Consider the following 15,025-nt stretch of genomic DNA (forward strand, 5'->3'; position numbering starts at 1 on the left):
TCTGCGCCTCCCTTCCGGCGCAGGGGTCCTGGCTCTGCCTTTCCTGGGCTCCAGCAGCTTGTCCTGCAGCCTGAGGCCGTCGCTGTTCAGCAGAGCCTAAGTTCCTCCCCCTCTCACCCCGTCCTGTGGTTTTCAGTCAGGGGCAGCGCTGGTGGATCCTGACCGCCCCAGTGGCCTGCTCTGCTGTCCAGCTCACCCCTTCGCCCTGGAGAGGAAGTGGAAAACCTGGCTCTTCCTGGGGATCCTAAAACCAGCAGTGACCACCTGGTGCGGGACCGGCCCCACAAGGCACAGACAGACCGGGAGGTCACGAGGGGACGGAGGAAGGAGGCTTCTGGAGGTGACTGCAGAGGGACTGTCCAAGCACAGACCGCCTCCCGGGCAGAGCTGTGGCGTGTGTGTGTGTGTGTGTGTGTGTGTGTGTGTGTGTGTGTGCTCCCGACTCCTGAAAACCTGCAGGGAGAGTGACAGGCAGGAGGCAGAAACAATGCTCAGGGTGCACTGGGAGACCTGGAGGACTCTGTCTCTGTGGATAGGCTTCCTACCACAGTGGCTGAGCTTTTATTAATCAGCAAGAAGCACAGGGGAGGGGACAGGGACAGCAGGAAGTTTAGAATGGGCAACTGGGCCCAAGGTTTCTCAAGGGGAAAAGTTAAGGTCCTTCCCCACATCCAGAGGGGAGGCCTGCATTTTCATGGTTCCCAGTAGAGGCTCTCCTGTCCAGGAGGGCTGTGATCTCCACTTTCCCCCACAGCCGGAACTCTAGGTCTTGCATACGCCTCTGTCCCTGAGACAAGTTACCACTGACCTTGGGACTGGGGGGGCTATAATCTGGCCCCCAAATCCATGCATATCATGACTGGACCCAGAGAGAGCTGGGCTGGGAAGGAGGGTTGGATGTGCTGGGGTCTGAGGTGAAGAGCTGGGTCCCCATTGTGGGCTGCAGGGTCCTCAGGAGACCAGCTGGGCTCAGCCTCTGCAGGGCTCAGACCCCTAGGGTCCTTCCAGAGCCCAGGAGGTGAGCAGCCCAGGCCAAGTCTCTCAGAGGACAGCTGGGCGCCCAAGCTCAGCCCCTGTGAATCAGGGCTGCCCGAAGCTGAGCCTCCCCGCCCCCCTCATGACCACCACTTGGTTGCACTTGGCACGTGGCTTCCCAAGGTCCCCCGCGGTCAGCCCGCCCTCCATGCAGGTCGGGAATGTGCTGTGGGCTTGTCCTCCTCGTCCACCACCCAGTAGGGTCTGCGGCCCGGCCTCCTTCAGCAGGGCCCTTCGCGCCCTCTCCCTGCCATCCTCTGTGTCCCCATGGACCTCACCCCGTGGATGTGAGCCCGCCTGCCTGAGTCGGGCAGCGCTGAGCCCAAAGCTTCCCCGCCAAGGTGCCGTCCTGGGGTCGAGATCCGGACCATCATCCCGCGTCCGGGGCACTGACTCCTCGGCTGGATGTGGGCCGCGTGTCTTGTGCCCTGCGTGTCCGTGTCCCGCGTGGCCTGCGCTGGGGAAGCAGCGATGCCTGCACTGCCCCGGGCGTCGCCCCCTCTCTCCCACCGGTAGGGGACACGCGGGCCCCGGGGAGACAACAAGGAGGGAGATGAACAACAGATGGCCTGGCGACACGGAGCCGCAGAGGCGCAGCAGAAGGACAGGGCGCGGGCCACGGGGCGGGAGCGGGTAAACTGAGGACGCGGAAGGCAGAGATAAGGGGGCAGGGCCAGCTTCCAGCTGACTGAGAGCCCAGCACACTGGACCGGACCCTGGACCCGGCCTGCCTAGGGCTCTGTCCCCAGAGAGGGGCGGGGTTAACGGGGATGGAGGTCCATGCCTGGGGACAGGGTAGGGGCTGCTTTTCATTAAAAACTCATCTCCTATTTCTGTATTTTTTTTTCCTTTACATTCTTCAATAATCAAACACACACAATCCCTATGGGGTGCAGTGGGACGTTGTTGCCCAGCGTTTGTGTCTGGCTCTGCCCAGCCGGACTCTGCAGAGCTACAGCCCTCTGACTTTGAGAGAGCTCACACACAGGCCCCTCTTTCTTTTCTGTTTGCTTTTTTTTTTTTTTTTTAATTTTATTGAGTTTATTGGTACATTTTAGGGATACAGTACAGTTACATTCATTGTTGGGATCATGTACCTTTACATGGCAAGTCTTGATTCTCATTTTTTCCCCTTACCTCTGCCTTCCCTTCACCCCCTCCTCCCCTCCCCATCTACAAACACTTTATTTTCATCTTTTCATTCTCTCACATTTTTTTTTTGATGAAGCGCGCAGTGAAGACGGCACACGCGCCCCCTAGTGGCCCGCAGGGCAATCGCCCGAGAGAGAGGAGTTGCTGGCGTCTCCGCACGGACTTGCGCGGGGACTGCGTGTGTGTGTGTGTGTGTGTGTGTGTGTGTGTGTGTGTGTGTGCCCGTGTGTGAGTGTGCGGGTGTGAGCAGGTGTGAGAAGGGGCAGCTCTGCCTTACCCCAGCCCCTGTCCCGCAGACACCGCCGCCTCCACCCCGACGCCCTGCCACAGTGGCACTGACCCCAACCTCGCAGACGGGGAGTTCAGGGGCGCGGAGACAGTGGTTGTGGATTGGCCACACCGCGTGTGCACACCGAGGAGTTGGGTGAGGCCTCGGAGTGAGGCCCAAGCTGGGGAGCGGCTCCTTCTCAGCTGTGGGTGTCAGCCCCATGCCAGGCCAGCGTGGGCCTAGGGACATTTAGGGTCTGCGGGGCAGGTCTGCAGAAGGGCATCTGTGGGGAGAGGCTTTGGGGAGAGGCCCGGAGCTGGGACTGCAGCACGGGTCACGGAATTAGCTGAGTGGGCCATCCAGGCCTCTGGACACAGCCAGGGTCTGTTGCTGGGTCCCTAGAAACAGCCTGTGGAATCAGCTGCAGCACGGTCTCCCAGGACTGTCACTGTGGCGGGTACCCTGGCTGAGAATCTGGTTCCCGGAGAGCTGACTGCCTGGCTTTCAAGACTCAGGTGCTCCCGAGGGGAAGCCCTCCGTGGGGCTGCAGCCTTTCCAGAGTGACTTCCTGAGTCCTCGGGAGCAGGAGCCAGGCGGGATGGGTCAGTGTCTGGCGACAACGGCATATGTGCTGGACTCTGCTAGGCATGCCGTGGACTGTGGGGACACCCCTTGGAAACCCCTCTGGGTGAGGGCGCAGTGGTCCAGCTGAGCATACGTCACTTCCTGGGGGCACTGCAGCGGGGTCTGTGGAGAGAGGCCCAGGAGAGGGAGGGGTGCAGGCTGAGGACCCCACATCCTGGAATCTTGTCACCCTGCCATCCCCTCCCACAGGGTATCAGGTTGGTGGCAGGCAGCAGCATGTTACTTCCTGGGCAGGCCTCCAGCTGGGACATGGGCCCCCAGCCCTGGTCTCCCTGCCTGTGAACACAGCCCTGGCTGACCCTTGCTCTGCACCCCTACAGAGGCCGTGATGCAAACCACCCAGCTATGCTGCCCCCAAATCTCTGACCCCAGCAGGATTGGAGCCCTGCTGGCCCTGGGGTGTTTGTTCTGCAGTGTCCATGACCCACACAGGGACTTACGGAGCTGCCCTGGCCTCCTCCCTGCTGCAGAGCTTGGTCAGTAGTGGCCTGGTCTGGGGAGGAGATGACATGAGGTCAGGCCTCGGGCGGACGTCAGAGGGTATATGTGACCAGGCCCCTGACGCTCCAGGCTGTCCCTCCCCCTGGCCCCTTACCTGCTGCCCTCCCTGGGCCATCCACAGCCAGGCTGACCCTGAGGGAGGAGGAAAACCAGATGAGGGCCCTGGGGACAGAGTGTCAGTGGGGCCAGGGTCATCCCGGGACCTCACCTCCCCTGTGGCTTCCGCTCCTGGTCCATGATGCTGTGGGGCCCTGAGGACAGTCAGGGGTCTGGGTTTAGGGGGAGGCTTGTTCCCAGCACCCCAACAGCCTGTCCGGCACACCCCCACCTCACCCTGAGACCTACTGTGTTTATTCTGCCACTGGCGATGGAGGCAGAAGAGAAGAAGCAGGAGCAGCAGGAGGACGCAGCCCAAGGAGACCCAGCCAGGGTGTAAATGTGTTGCCTTCAGGCCGGGCGTGGCTAGAGAAGATGGAGCCAGGTTATCAGCAGAGCCATTCAGAGCACACGCTGACCCACTCCACCCAGCACCTGTCACAGACACGATTCTGTGTAGACCCCAAAGTGCACAGCACTGGGCCTCAGAGCGGCGGCACCAGGGTCACCAGTAGGGGACAGCATCAAGGACACACTGATGGTTTACAGAGAGCCGGGGCTCATCCTGCTCACCTCTCTCACAGGCCTTCTCCCCTGAGCCCCTGCCTCCTGGGGCCTTTGTCACTGTTAGGCAAGGCCATCGCTGGTGCCCCCACCCCTCATACTGCCCAGGGCACGGTGAGGCCTGGAGCATGATGGGTAACACAGAGCTGGGCGAGTCCGGGTCTGGGCAGTGGGGGCAGGGCCAGTTCTGCCTAGGCCCCTTCAGAGCCTGTGCCTTTCCCCAGGAGCCATAATTACCCACATTTTAAAGCAAGGGGAGGTGTCAGCGTCCCTTTCTTCTCCGGGACCTGGGGTAAATGCTTTAGCAGGGCCTGTGCGCACCCGAGAACACCAGTAGTGCCCGCTGCCTGGTGGAGCCAGGCCTCTGCTGAGGTCTGCTGTGCTTGGCCTGACCCTCAACCCCAGCACAGAGCCGCTGGCGACCCCAGAGCTGAGGATTCTGGGTGAGCGATGCAGGAGCAGAGCTCTGTGCAGGCACTGGTCTCCCAGACTCAGGGTAGCCACTGAGAGCCTGTCCCACCGGCTGGGCACTGCCCTTCCCTGAGCATCCACCGAGAGGGCATCTGGTCACTGTTCACCCGACAAGGTCCCAGGTCTCTGGAGAGAGCAGAGCAGGGGAACAGGGCTGCAGCACAGCCCTCTGCTGCTCCACTCTGCTGGGCAGTCACGCCCCCTGCTCCTCCTACCACCTCCCTCTAGTGACCTCACAGATCCTTGGAAGCCCAGGGGACACAGAGGTGGGCTGGACCCTCCTCACCCGACCCTGACTCTGGGATGTCTCTGGAACTGGCCCCAAAAGGGCTGGACCATCCCGTCCCAAAGCTTCTCACACAGCACCATCTAGCGCTGGTGGGGAACATGCCTGGACACGTGACCTGCCCCAGGCATGGGGATCTCACCAGAGGGGACGTGTTCCTGGGACAGCAGACCTGCTGTCTCCATGGGGAGGATGCGGAATGCACCATCCCTGGGGAAAAGACGCTGCTGCCCAGAGGGGATCTGCCCGCCTGGTCTGGGGACCCACTCCTCACCCAGCCAGCAGGGCCAGCTCCTGCCCACCCGCGCTGCAGTCCAGTGAGACAAACACTTCAGGGAGCTCAGGGCATGAAGGCTGAGGGGACAGACGGGCAGAGAACGGGGAGAGGGCTGGTAGTCGGGGGAGTGGGAGGCCGGGGACAGAGGATGGCAGCTGGGGACATGGTCCGGGGACCTGGGGACACCTGAGCCTGGGGGGCTGGGGGCCTGGGTGGAATCCATACCGGTCACCAGCAGCTGCAAGGTCTCACTACGTAGAGACCAGGTGCCCAGCTTCCAGTAGATGCAGTTGTAAGGCCCAGCGATGTCTGCATTTTCCGAGGTGAAGATGAATCTGGCTTCCGTCTCTGAAGACAAATTGGTCTTCTTTTCCCTAACTTTGGAACAGTTCCCAGCAAGACAAGTCTCCAGGATAAATGTCTCAAACCCAGTCTCGGCCTGGCACAGGATGGTCACTTTGCTCCCCCGGGTGATCACAGGGCCTGGCTCAGCAGAGATGGAGGGTCTGGGCAGCAGCCCTAGGAGGGAGCAGAGCAGGGCCTCAGCACCAGCCCCGTAGAGATCACTATACACAAAACCGGCTTCAGGTGCACCACTCGGTGTTCTGGGCACTCACCGAGCTGTGCACCACCGTGTAAGGTGACGTCCCTCATTCCCAGCCTCCCCATGCGGTCTGTGTGCACTTCAGTTCTCTCCACTGCCTCCCTGACAGGAGGGACCCCGCCCGGAACATCTGGGCCTCTCAGAGCCACTGCCGGACCTGGGGTGTCTGTGCTGGAGCCCCTCCCCTCCACCCACAGCCTCTTCCCGGGGCCTGTTGAGCAACGCCCTGGGTTTTCCTCCACGGTGCCTGTTTATCTGAGCCTCATCTCCATTTCCTTATTGCTGAGGTTTGAAAGTCCCTGCTGTCTCACTGGACAGAGCCAGGGACAGTCAGGCTGAGGCCCTGACAGGGAGTCTGTGAGCCGGCAGAGGGTCCAAACACCCACTCCTTCCTCATCCTTCACTGACAGATAAAGGTGCTGGAGGCACTAACTGCCCAGAGTCGATGACTGCACTTTACATGTGTATGTGTGGGTGATAAAGAGAACTTCTGTAAATAGTCTGGAACCTTCAAAATGTTAAGGAAATAGAGAATAACTGCTGTCTTTTGCTTCTGAAATTTGCTCTGCTTCACTTGTTTCTTAGGACAACAATACCAGAGGCTTCATCATTAACTACAAAGCTTGAAGGTGTGTAGCCCCAGTTTAAAATGTTGTAAGTTAACAGATGCCAGAGATGCTTAGCCACATCCCCAGGGTGAGACCACATGTTCAAACTGAGATAACAATCACCATACCTTACAAGCCAAGTACAGTACACTTAGACCCTAACCCTAAACTTTCTGTAAATCATATGACTATAAAAGAGTTAAGATAAAAAGAATATCACCAGTCCTGCTTCCCTAACCCTGACCCCCACTCTCGTGGGCTAGAATAGCTAACTAGGTGAATCCTAAAGATAAACACCCTGACCACAAAGAAGATGCTACGTTTGGGTTAAAATTAAACTGTGACCATGATTGTACATCTGTGACGGGACCTGAGAGAACTGGAATGTCTCGTCGAGCTACCTAAGATGAGGGCACGATTGTAAAACTCCTCTAAAAGACAAATCGTAACCCAGCCTGGGGTCGGTCGTATGGCACAGCCCTTGGTGCAGGCTGACCCTTTGCTAGCAGAGTAAACGTTTTTGTTTTACCCACTTTTGAGTCTCTGTTTCACTTACCAGTCCCTTCTGCAACATGGGAACCTCAGCATACACCTCATAGGTATGTGAACCTGAGATGTGTCCACTAAATGTGAAAATGTTCATTACATACACTTACAGTGAACCGCATGGGGTTTGGACACAGGTACACATCATGGAGCGGCTAAGCAAGCTCACTAACATGTGCACCCCACATGCTCATGCTGCTGTGTGGGGAGAGCATTTGGCGTTTTCTCTTGCGATGTCCAAGCACACACAGGTCATTATCAGCTGTGTTGCGGAAACGGCCTGAACTTATTCTAACTAAAGATTTGCCTCCTTTGAGCAGGGTCTCCGGGCCCCTTCTCCTACCTTCCTGCAATCTTGGTTCCTCTGTACCCGTGGGGCTCCTTCCCTGCGCCAAGCTCCATAAGAGCAAGAAGCACAGACACACTGTCCCCGCCTTGGAGCTGAGCCGGGGGCAGAGCCAGGCACTGCAGAAGCCCCACGCGCTGCTGCGCCCCGAGGTGAATGTCCTCGGAGGAGGCAGGGGTGTGGGTGCCAGGGAGGGGTGGCTGAGCTGAGCGAGGACAGGTGTGGGCTCTCCACGCCGAGCCCCCAGGGCCGCGGGACAGCACAGTGGGAAGAAAGAGCCACCTGTTGGTCAGAGGACAAGGAGCGCCACCCAGATGGAGCAGGAAGCCCAGGACCGGGGGCTGGCGTTATCGGCAGGGTCTCAGTCTTGAACATCAGAGTCAGTTTAAAATATCATGCGGTTAGGTAAACAGATACGGCTTTAGTTGTCAACTTAAACTTAGCCTGTGAGCTGAGCAGGAACTTGTGCCTCTGGAGAAGTGGAGGGAAGTGGGGCTGTCTGGGGACAGGGGCCCTGGGCGCATCAGGGACAGGAAGTGGCCGAGAGATTGCTATACCCAGACAGGCCAGACAGCTGTGCGGGTCTGATTCTACCTGCAGATAAACTGGAAACCTCTGAGGAGGGAGAATATTTAGCCTGAAGAAACCGTAAACACAAAGCCTTCGGATAAAACCTGAAGACCACAGAGTGGGATAACAGGGTTTCTTCATGTGCAGTGCAGACTGCAGTTGCCTGGATCCTGAAGGACCCGGGCAGCGTGAGGCGGGTTCAGCTGGGTCACGGGCCCATCCTGCTCCCCAGGGGTCAGGGTGTCGCTGGGACGAGCCCAGTCACAGCCCTCATTGGAGACAGACGCAGGTGCACCTGTGGGCAAGGGGATGGAGTGCAGCAGGCGCAGTGACAGCAGGAAGGCTGTGCCCTCGCACGCTGGCCCACATTCGGGCTTCCTGCTCTGTGCCACAGGCCGGGCCCAGGGCGAGCAGCATGGACCTCATCTCCTCCTGGGAACCAGAGGAGCTCAGAGTGGAACCGAGGCTCCTGAGGCCAGGGAGGCCAGTGGGTGGGGACAGGGAAGGTGCTGATCAAAAGGCACAAGCGAGCGCCAGCCAGGAGGAGCCATCTGGAGATCTGTGCACAGGGCTGACCGCAGTGCCTAGTTTCACGGTGTGTGTTTCACACTGGCCGAGAAGGCAGACAGCTAAGGTTCTCACCACAGAGATGGCCCAGGGAGCTCGGCCCATCGATGAGCCTAACACAGCTCTTCCACCTTCCCCATGAACGTTGTAGAAGAACATCGCATTGGAAAGCAGGAACAGAAACAATTCTTATTTCTCTTTTTAAAGTAAGGAAACAACAGACAGGTAGGAAATGAGCATAGGCGCTGGGCCCAGGCGGCACATTTGGGGTGTCCTGATGGGGACACACTGAGGTACCCGGGGCCCCAGAGCCCCTCCCTCCTATCCCCGGGCCCACCTGACTCACCCTCCTGCGCCTGCATCACGGGGCCCAAGCAGAGCACTGGAAGAGAAGCCCAGTCAGAAGGCGCCCACCACCCAGTCCTTACGGCCTGCATCTGGAGGGGCTACAGAGCCCAGGGCTTGGCCTCCCAGGCAGCCAAACCACCCCTCCCTGTGGACACCTCCAGTTCCCTCTTGCTCTTAGGCATTCAAGCCTCCCCAGGTCTTCCCTGCCCTCTGTGAGGCTGGACTCAGCGCCACACCAGGGCCCTGCGTCCAGGACCTGAAGCCAGCAGGAGGTGAGGGGAAGCCGGGCTCCTCCGTGTCCCACAGTCTCCTGGTGGAGTCAGGCTGAGCAGAGAGCAGGACCCTCCCCAAGTTCCCTCCCTGGTGCCTGCAGCCCTCCCTGTTGGCCCAGACTCACCAAGGGCCAGAAGGGCGGTGGGCCACGGGGCCATGGCCTGGAGCTGAGACGATTTACAGACAGGGCAGGGGGGGCGGTGCTGGCTGGCCTGGGCCACTTCCTGCCCCAGCAGCCTCACTCAGAGAGGAAGAGGCCTCCGCTCTCCTTCCCGCTTTCCCGGGAGGGACCAGGGACGAGGCACCTTGCTGGGGAAGGGTGCTCTGACTGGTCTGCAGCATGGGACGAGCGCGGCTGCACAGTGAGTGGCTCTGAGCCCGCCAAGCAGCAGCTGGCCAGGGGCTGCAACACGGAAACCAAGTTCTTCAAACTCAAGGTGGAAGTCACAGAGCCCTGCATAAGGGTGAGCACTGCAGGAGACAGCAGCACACGAAAAACCGCCCTGCCCCGGGGGTTACACTTTCACAGGTGCTCAGGTGCGGTGTCTTCGAGCACGGATGTCTCCTGACCCTCAGCCCCGCTCCCAGCTCTCACAGCCGGGCTGGGGAGGAGTCAGCTCCCACCACACGGCTGGCAGAAGCCCAGTGGTGCCGTCGCTGTGGACACGGAATGGAGACTCCGAACGAATTAGAAATACAACTACGGTAGGACCCAGCACCCCCTTCCGGCTGTGTGTGCAAAGGAAGTGGCACAAGTGTGACAAAGACAGCTGCACCAATTGCAGCATTAGTCACAAGGGCAAAGCTGCGAAACTGGAGATTTCCATGGACCGAGGGGCAGCTGAACACGGTGCACACACAGAGCTAAGGCTGTGCGGCCTGGAGAACAGAAGGGAATTCCCTGGGTGCGGAAACAGCCCAATAAGCCTGACCCAGAAAAGCAAGCACTGCATGGTTCCCCATGCCCGAGGTATCTACAGAGTCAGGCTCCTAAGACACAGCTGGGCTTTGGTTTCCTGGTCAGGAGGAGGAACTAGGAGGGGCTCCTTCTGGACACACATTTCAGACACTTGGAGGAGCAGGCCCTGGAAAAGCGCAGCTCCACAGTGTGAGATGGGTGCCCACGGAGCCTGCCTTACACACGGCCGCGCCAACTGCTTTGCCATCTCTAGGCTGCGCGGGGACCAGGGAAGGCAGGAGGTACAAAGCCCCACAGGAACTGGGCCGTCAGTGTTCAGCCCTGAGACCCGCAGGGCCGTGGGGGCCATTGGGGCACAAGGCTTTCGGGTACAGGGCAGGACGGGGCCTCTGCACACCTGTGCGACCACGGGGCTGAGAGGGGCGCGGCCTGCAGGTTCTCCTGTCCACTGCAGCCAAGTGCCGGGAGGAAGCAACTTCTCCGGGCAACAGTGATGGGTGCCAGGAAGGGGCTGCGGCAGAAGGGGCGGAGTCCCATGCCTGAGGGGGCCTGGAGGGAGGAAATGAAGGGCTGAGGCAAGCATAGCAAAGCTCCCTGCCTAGACTGTGACGTACGACCCAGGCTGGACGATGACCCCCAAGGAGTTTACAGGACTTACAAGACTCACATTTCTCTTAATAACAGGATTTCGTACCGAGAACTTTGCCCTCCTTTGCTCCTCTCTTTTGGTGGTAACTATGATGTGACTTCCAGAGCTGCAGCATTCATTTTGCAACAGTCAGACAAGACACAGCACAACGGACAAAACAGCTAGCAAACTGGAAAGGAAGGCTCCTGAGGCGCTGCACCACGCCACGACTTCCCATCCCTGGAAGTGTGTGTGTGTTTGTACCTAGGGAACCAACCCAGGGAGTGCTGACCTATGTCCCCAGCCCCTTTTAACTGTTTTTATTTTGAAACGGGGTCTTGCTAAATCACTAAGTTGCCCAGGTTGGGCTCAAAGTTGTGATCCTCCTGCCTCAGCCTCCCAGAGTACGGAGAGGATAGATGTGTACAGCCACACCCAGTTTTGGCAGTGTTTTTAATGTGTCAAGATGCATGTGCATGTTCCGTTTAGCGATGTATGAGACGCAGAGCGCATCTGAACTGCACAGCTGGACGGGTACTTCCACCTGGGCACAGCCGCCACCGCAGCCCTGGGCAGAGCAGAGCGTCCTTCCTTCTGCTCCGCCACCTTCTCCCAGGACAGCGTCTCTGGTGTCTGCAGCCTGAAGGCGCATCGCCAGCTCTGCTTCCCTCCACACTGCGCGTCCTGCGTCTCCGGGCCGCTCCCTGCGCTCCCGGAAGCGCCCCGGGGACTGGCGGATTTATCCTCAGTGCGGAGTGACCCTGGGGGCAGCGCTGTGATCCTCCGCTCAGTGCCTTGTCTCGTTTCTGGCCGTGATGAACCACACTGCGCTGGGCGCTATAATGCCGTCAGCTGATGGGGCGCGCGTCCCCCGTGTCTGCAGGGTGGTCTCCCGGACCCCGGGATCACAGCGGCCACCCTCGTGTCGATGGGCGATATTTGGGGGAAACCTGTGCACACCTCGCAAGCTCCTGTAATCAGCTGTTCCCACCCTCTGCACAGGGACTGGGCTCCCGAGAGACGCCCTCTCCATGGGGTGGAGGGAAGTGCTTTCCGGACTGTCCAGAGGACCACACAAGGTTCTCTGCGGGTCCGCGCTCTCCAGATCTCACATCCCGCCCATCTCTCGGAGCCGGTGCCCAGCGATTCCAGCAGAGGAGCGGCGGCAGGCTGCCAACAGGGCGGGGCCAGTGCCGGCCCAGGGCTCCGCCCCTGCTGTAGGTCACATGCGCGCAGCTCACAGCAGATTGACCTGGGGGCTCAGTCTGCGGCTTGCGGTTTTCGTGTTTTCCGCCTGCAGCTGGCTGCTTCCGGGGTGGGACCCCGGGTGGGAGAGCACTCGTGGGGGTTTGTCCTCCTCTGAGGGACCCAAACACCTCTCTGGGGGTGTGCACTCCGCTCCTGGCAGGGGCATTGGGGTCCCGCACCCCACCCTCGCCAACTCTCGCAGCTCCTCATCCTGTTACTTAGCATGTTGTCACCTATTGGCCCTGCCGGTGGCTCCACTCTGCGCCTCTGTGGTGACCCAGGCAGCTGAGGGCACCTTCAGGTGATCCTGGTCTTTGCACATCCTCTTTGTCTTGAGAATGTCTGTTCAAAGGTTTTTCATTTTCTCTCTCTTTTTGTTTTTTATTAAGAAAATGGACTCTAATTAAATAGGAGGAACTGTTTTCTCTTTCTGTGCATGTGAGATCCCTGGCAGACAAATGCAGTCTGAATACCCCTCCCGTTCTGCTAGGGCTTTCGCTTTCACTGGTGTATTTTGAAGGACAGATTTCTGGGTCCTTCTGCTGTCCAACTTCCCCGTATTTGTATTTTGTGGTGAATGTTTCATGCGTGTGTCCCAAATGCTCACCTGCTACAAAGTACGAAGCTGTCCTCCCAGAGGGAGCATGTCCTTCTAAGAACCTAGATGTCCACTCATCTGGCCACGGGACCCCAGAGCACAGGGACAGGCAGGAGCTGTCCCCAGCTCTGGCGGCAGTGGCAGGGCCAGGGCTCTCTGCTCCAGCCCAGAGGAGGCTCTTGGGCCACTCCTGCATCTGGCCTCTGTGTTTTTGTTGCTCCCCCGAAGCTCACACTAACCTAACCCTGAACCAGCGGGCCATGCCTGTTTTATTCACAGGACTAAACACCAACTGAATGATGTGATCTTTAAAAATTTGTCGTTTTTAATAGCACATGTTTGCAGTACATTAAGTTTGCAGTCCCCGTGTGGAGTTCCAGCAGGTACATCACGTCCCTCTCCTCTGGGGACCTGACTGGCCCTGCATTTTAGCCCTGTGTGTTTTGGTTGAACAGTGGGCCCTCAGAGCTGCTTGTTGTCATGCTGGGTGGAGGACACACTCAGGGGAATGGGTCAGCAGAGACTGTTCCTGGGTTAACACTGACTCCTCTGTCTCAGACCAAAGGCCTGGGCCAGCTTGACCTGCAAGCCCTGGAAACCTTGAGGTCCCCGAAGCCTCCCTTGCTAGCTGGCCAGCCAAGGGATTTCGCGTGCTGTGCAAGGGAAACCACGATGCCCCTGTGGCTGTTCCATCTCCCTCACTGTCCCTGGGGACACAGGGGCCGAAGTGACCCCTCTCCCCTCCTCTGTGCACAGGGGACAGAACCTGGGGCTGGGGAACTTGGGCTGACCCCGGAGGGCAAGCCCGTGGCCAGGGTGACAGTGACAGCCAGCTGGTTCTGAGCACCTGTCATGGGAGTGAGGGAGGCCTGGGACGTGAGCCCCGCACCAGTGGACCCGTCTGTCCCCTGGTGACACAGACCCGAACAGCCTTGCCCCAGGCGGACACCATCCTGCTGTGGTCCACACAATGCCTTCCTCAGCCTGGATGGAGGTTTGGGGAAGGCCCGGAAGTGATTCCTCGCGGCCTCTCAGACTTTAGCCCAGTGTCAGCCTGGGGAACCCCAATCAGCCGACCCCCATGGCATCTCTATGTGGAGACACTGGGCTCCCCGTGTCAGGAGCAGGGCTCCGCTGGGCACAGATGTGTCCGCCCCGAGAGCCCTGCCCTTGCTCAGGTCTGTGCTCCATGCCCACCCTGGGTCTGGCCCTCGAGTGAGGAAGCCCACCCTGGAGGAAACTCTCCCAGTCCCAGAATATCACTTTGGCCTTCAGACACCCGAGGGGCCCGGGCCTGGATATGGGAGAGGCTTCCAGTGTTGCGCTCCCACCTCCTTCAGAACCCACTTGGCTAAGCCTCCCACTGCGGATCCAGCAGGCAGGAAACCTGGAGCTGGTAGACATGATTTCTCTCAGGTCACCTGGGTCCCAGAGCCCCTCACCCACTCTCTTGTGTGGGGACGCCCTGCCTACACACCAGGGGCTCACCTTCCCTGGACAGGGTCTCCGAGGAAGGCCCACAGGGACTGTGGGGGTGGGGAGCAGACGAGCTGGGTGCCATGTTCCCAAGGTACAGGTGATGGGGTGGGAAGAGGTGCTCGGGGCAGCCCAGGAGACTGAGCCAGTGTAAACTCCTTGCTGACTTTCTCACAAAAACGGAAATAACTCCTTCCTTCCTTTGAGCCTCTTTCCTCTCACCGCCAACCTCCCCAGAGGTGAGAGATGTTAGCGTCTGTGACCCAGACACCCAATCAGATGGTAAATTTGGCTGCTTTTTAAAATCTAGACTTCTTAACAAGGAATTTTAGGTTCACAGCAAAATTGCCAAGGAGGCAGAGAGTGTCCATGTTGCCCTGTATGCCCACCTCCCCACTTCAACATCCCCGCCACACCGGTGCATCCCTTACTGTGCAGGACCCCCGTGGACACGACTCTCCCTGAGTCTGTAGCTCACACACTGGGCGCAGTGCCTTCCGTGGGTCTGGGAAGTGATGATGGCAGGCGCCCACCACTTGATACTGAGAGCCATTCCGTGGCCCTGAGAGCCTCCTGTGCTCCACCTGCTCATCTCTCCCCAGCCTCAGCCCCTAGTGCCTCAGTGACTTTCTTGTCACGGGGACGCAACATCCACACCTGCAGCTCCAAGGAGAAGTTCACTGTGCCTCACGGTTTCTATGGGCTCAGTCCACAGTTGCCACCAAGGTGCAAACAGCTTGGTAGAATGGCATGGTGGAGGAGATCTCTTCACCCAGTGGTGCCCAGGAAGCAGAAGGAAGTAGGAGCCAGGAACAAGAATCTCCCTTTCCAGATCAGTTTCCTAGTGGCCTGCCTCCTCTGAGCAGGCCTTGTTAGGGAATTGATCATGTTAAAGTGTGCTGTGACGCCGCCTCACAGGCTGAATTCTCATGGTACATCTTGGCTCCTAAAATGACCTCATGCCCTTATCTCTGGTTTCCCTCCCCCCAGCCACCATGG

At 59.1% G+C, this 15,025-nt stretch overlaps 1 protein-coding gene across 4 annotated transcripts; it reads right to left on the bottom strand.

Annotated features, from left to right (window-relative positions):
- Positions 1 to 2,225: 2,225 nt before the first annotated feature.
- On the bottom strand, positions 2,226 to 9,544 carry Lair1 (leukocyte associated immunoglobulin like receptor 1). Of its 4 annotated transcripts, none has more exons than XM_010616945.2 (8): positions 9,282 to 9,544; positions 8,883 to 8,918; positions 5,521 to 5,814; positions 3,947 to 4,063; positions 3,810 to 3,852; positions 3,696 to 3,733; positions 3,541 to 3,593; positions 2,226 to 3,202 (listed from the first exon to the last, which is right to left on the bottom strand). In XM_010616945.2, the coding sequence occupies exons 1-8, from the start codon at positions 9,313 to 9,315 to the stop codon at positions 3,059 to 3,061; spliced, it is 759 nt and encodes a 252-aa protein (XP_010615247.1). In that variant the 5' UTR covers positions 9,316 to 9,544; the 3' UTR covers positions 2,226 to 3,058. The 4 variants fall into 4 exon arrangements, with proteins under 4 accessions (XP_010615247.1, XP_033622016.1, XP_033622017.1 ...); XM_033766125.1 differs by having other exon boundaries at positions 8,874 to 8,918; XM_033766126.1 differs by lacking the exon at positions 8,883 to 8,918.
- Positions 9,545 to 15,025: the final 5,481 nt, after the last annotated feature.

This window comes from Fukomys damarensis, unplaced genomic scaffold (genome assembly GCF_012274545.1).
Source record: "Fukomys damarensis isolate Sample0158 unplaced genomic scaffold, DMR_v1.0_HiC HiC_scaffold_19, whole genome shotgun sequence".
Taxonomy (NCBI): domain Eukaryota; kingdom Metazoa; phylum Chordata; class Mammalia; order Rodentia; family Bathyergidae; genus Fukomys; species Fukomys damarensis.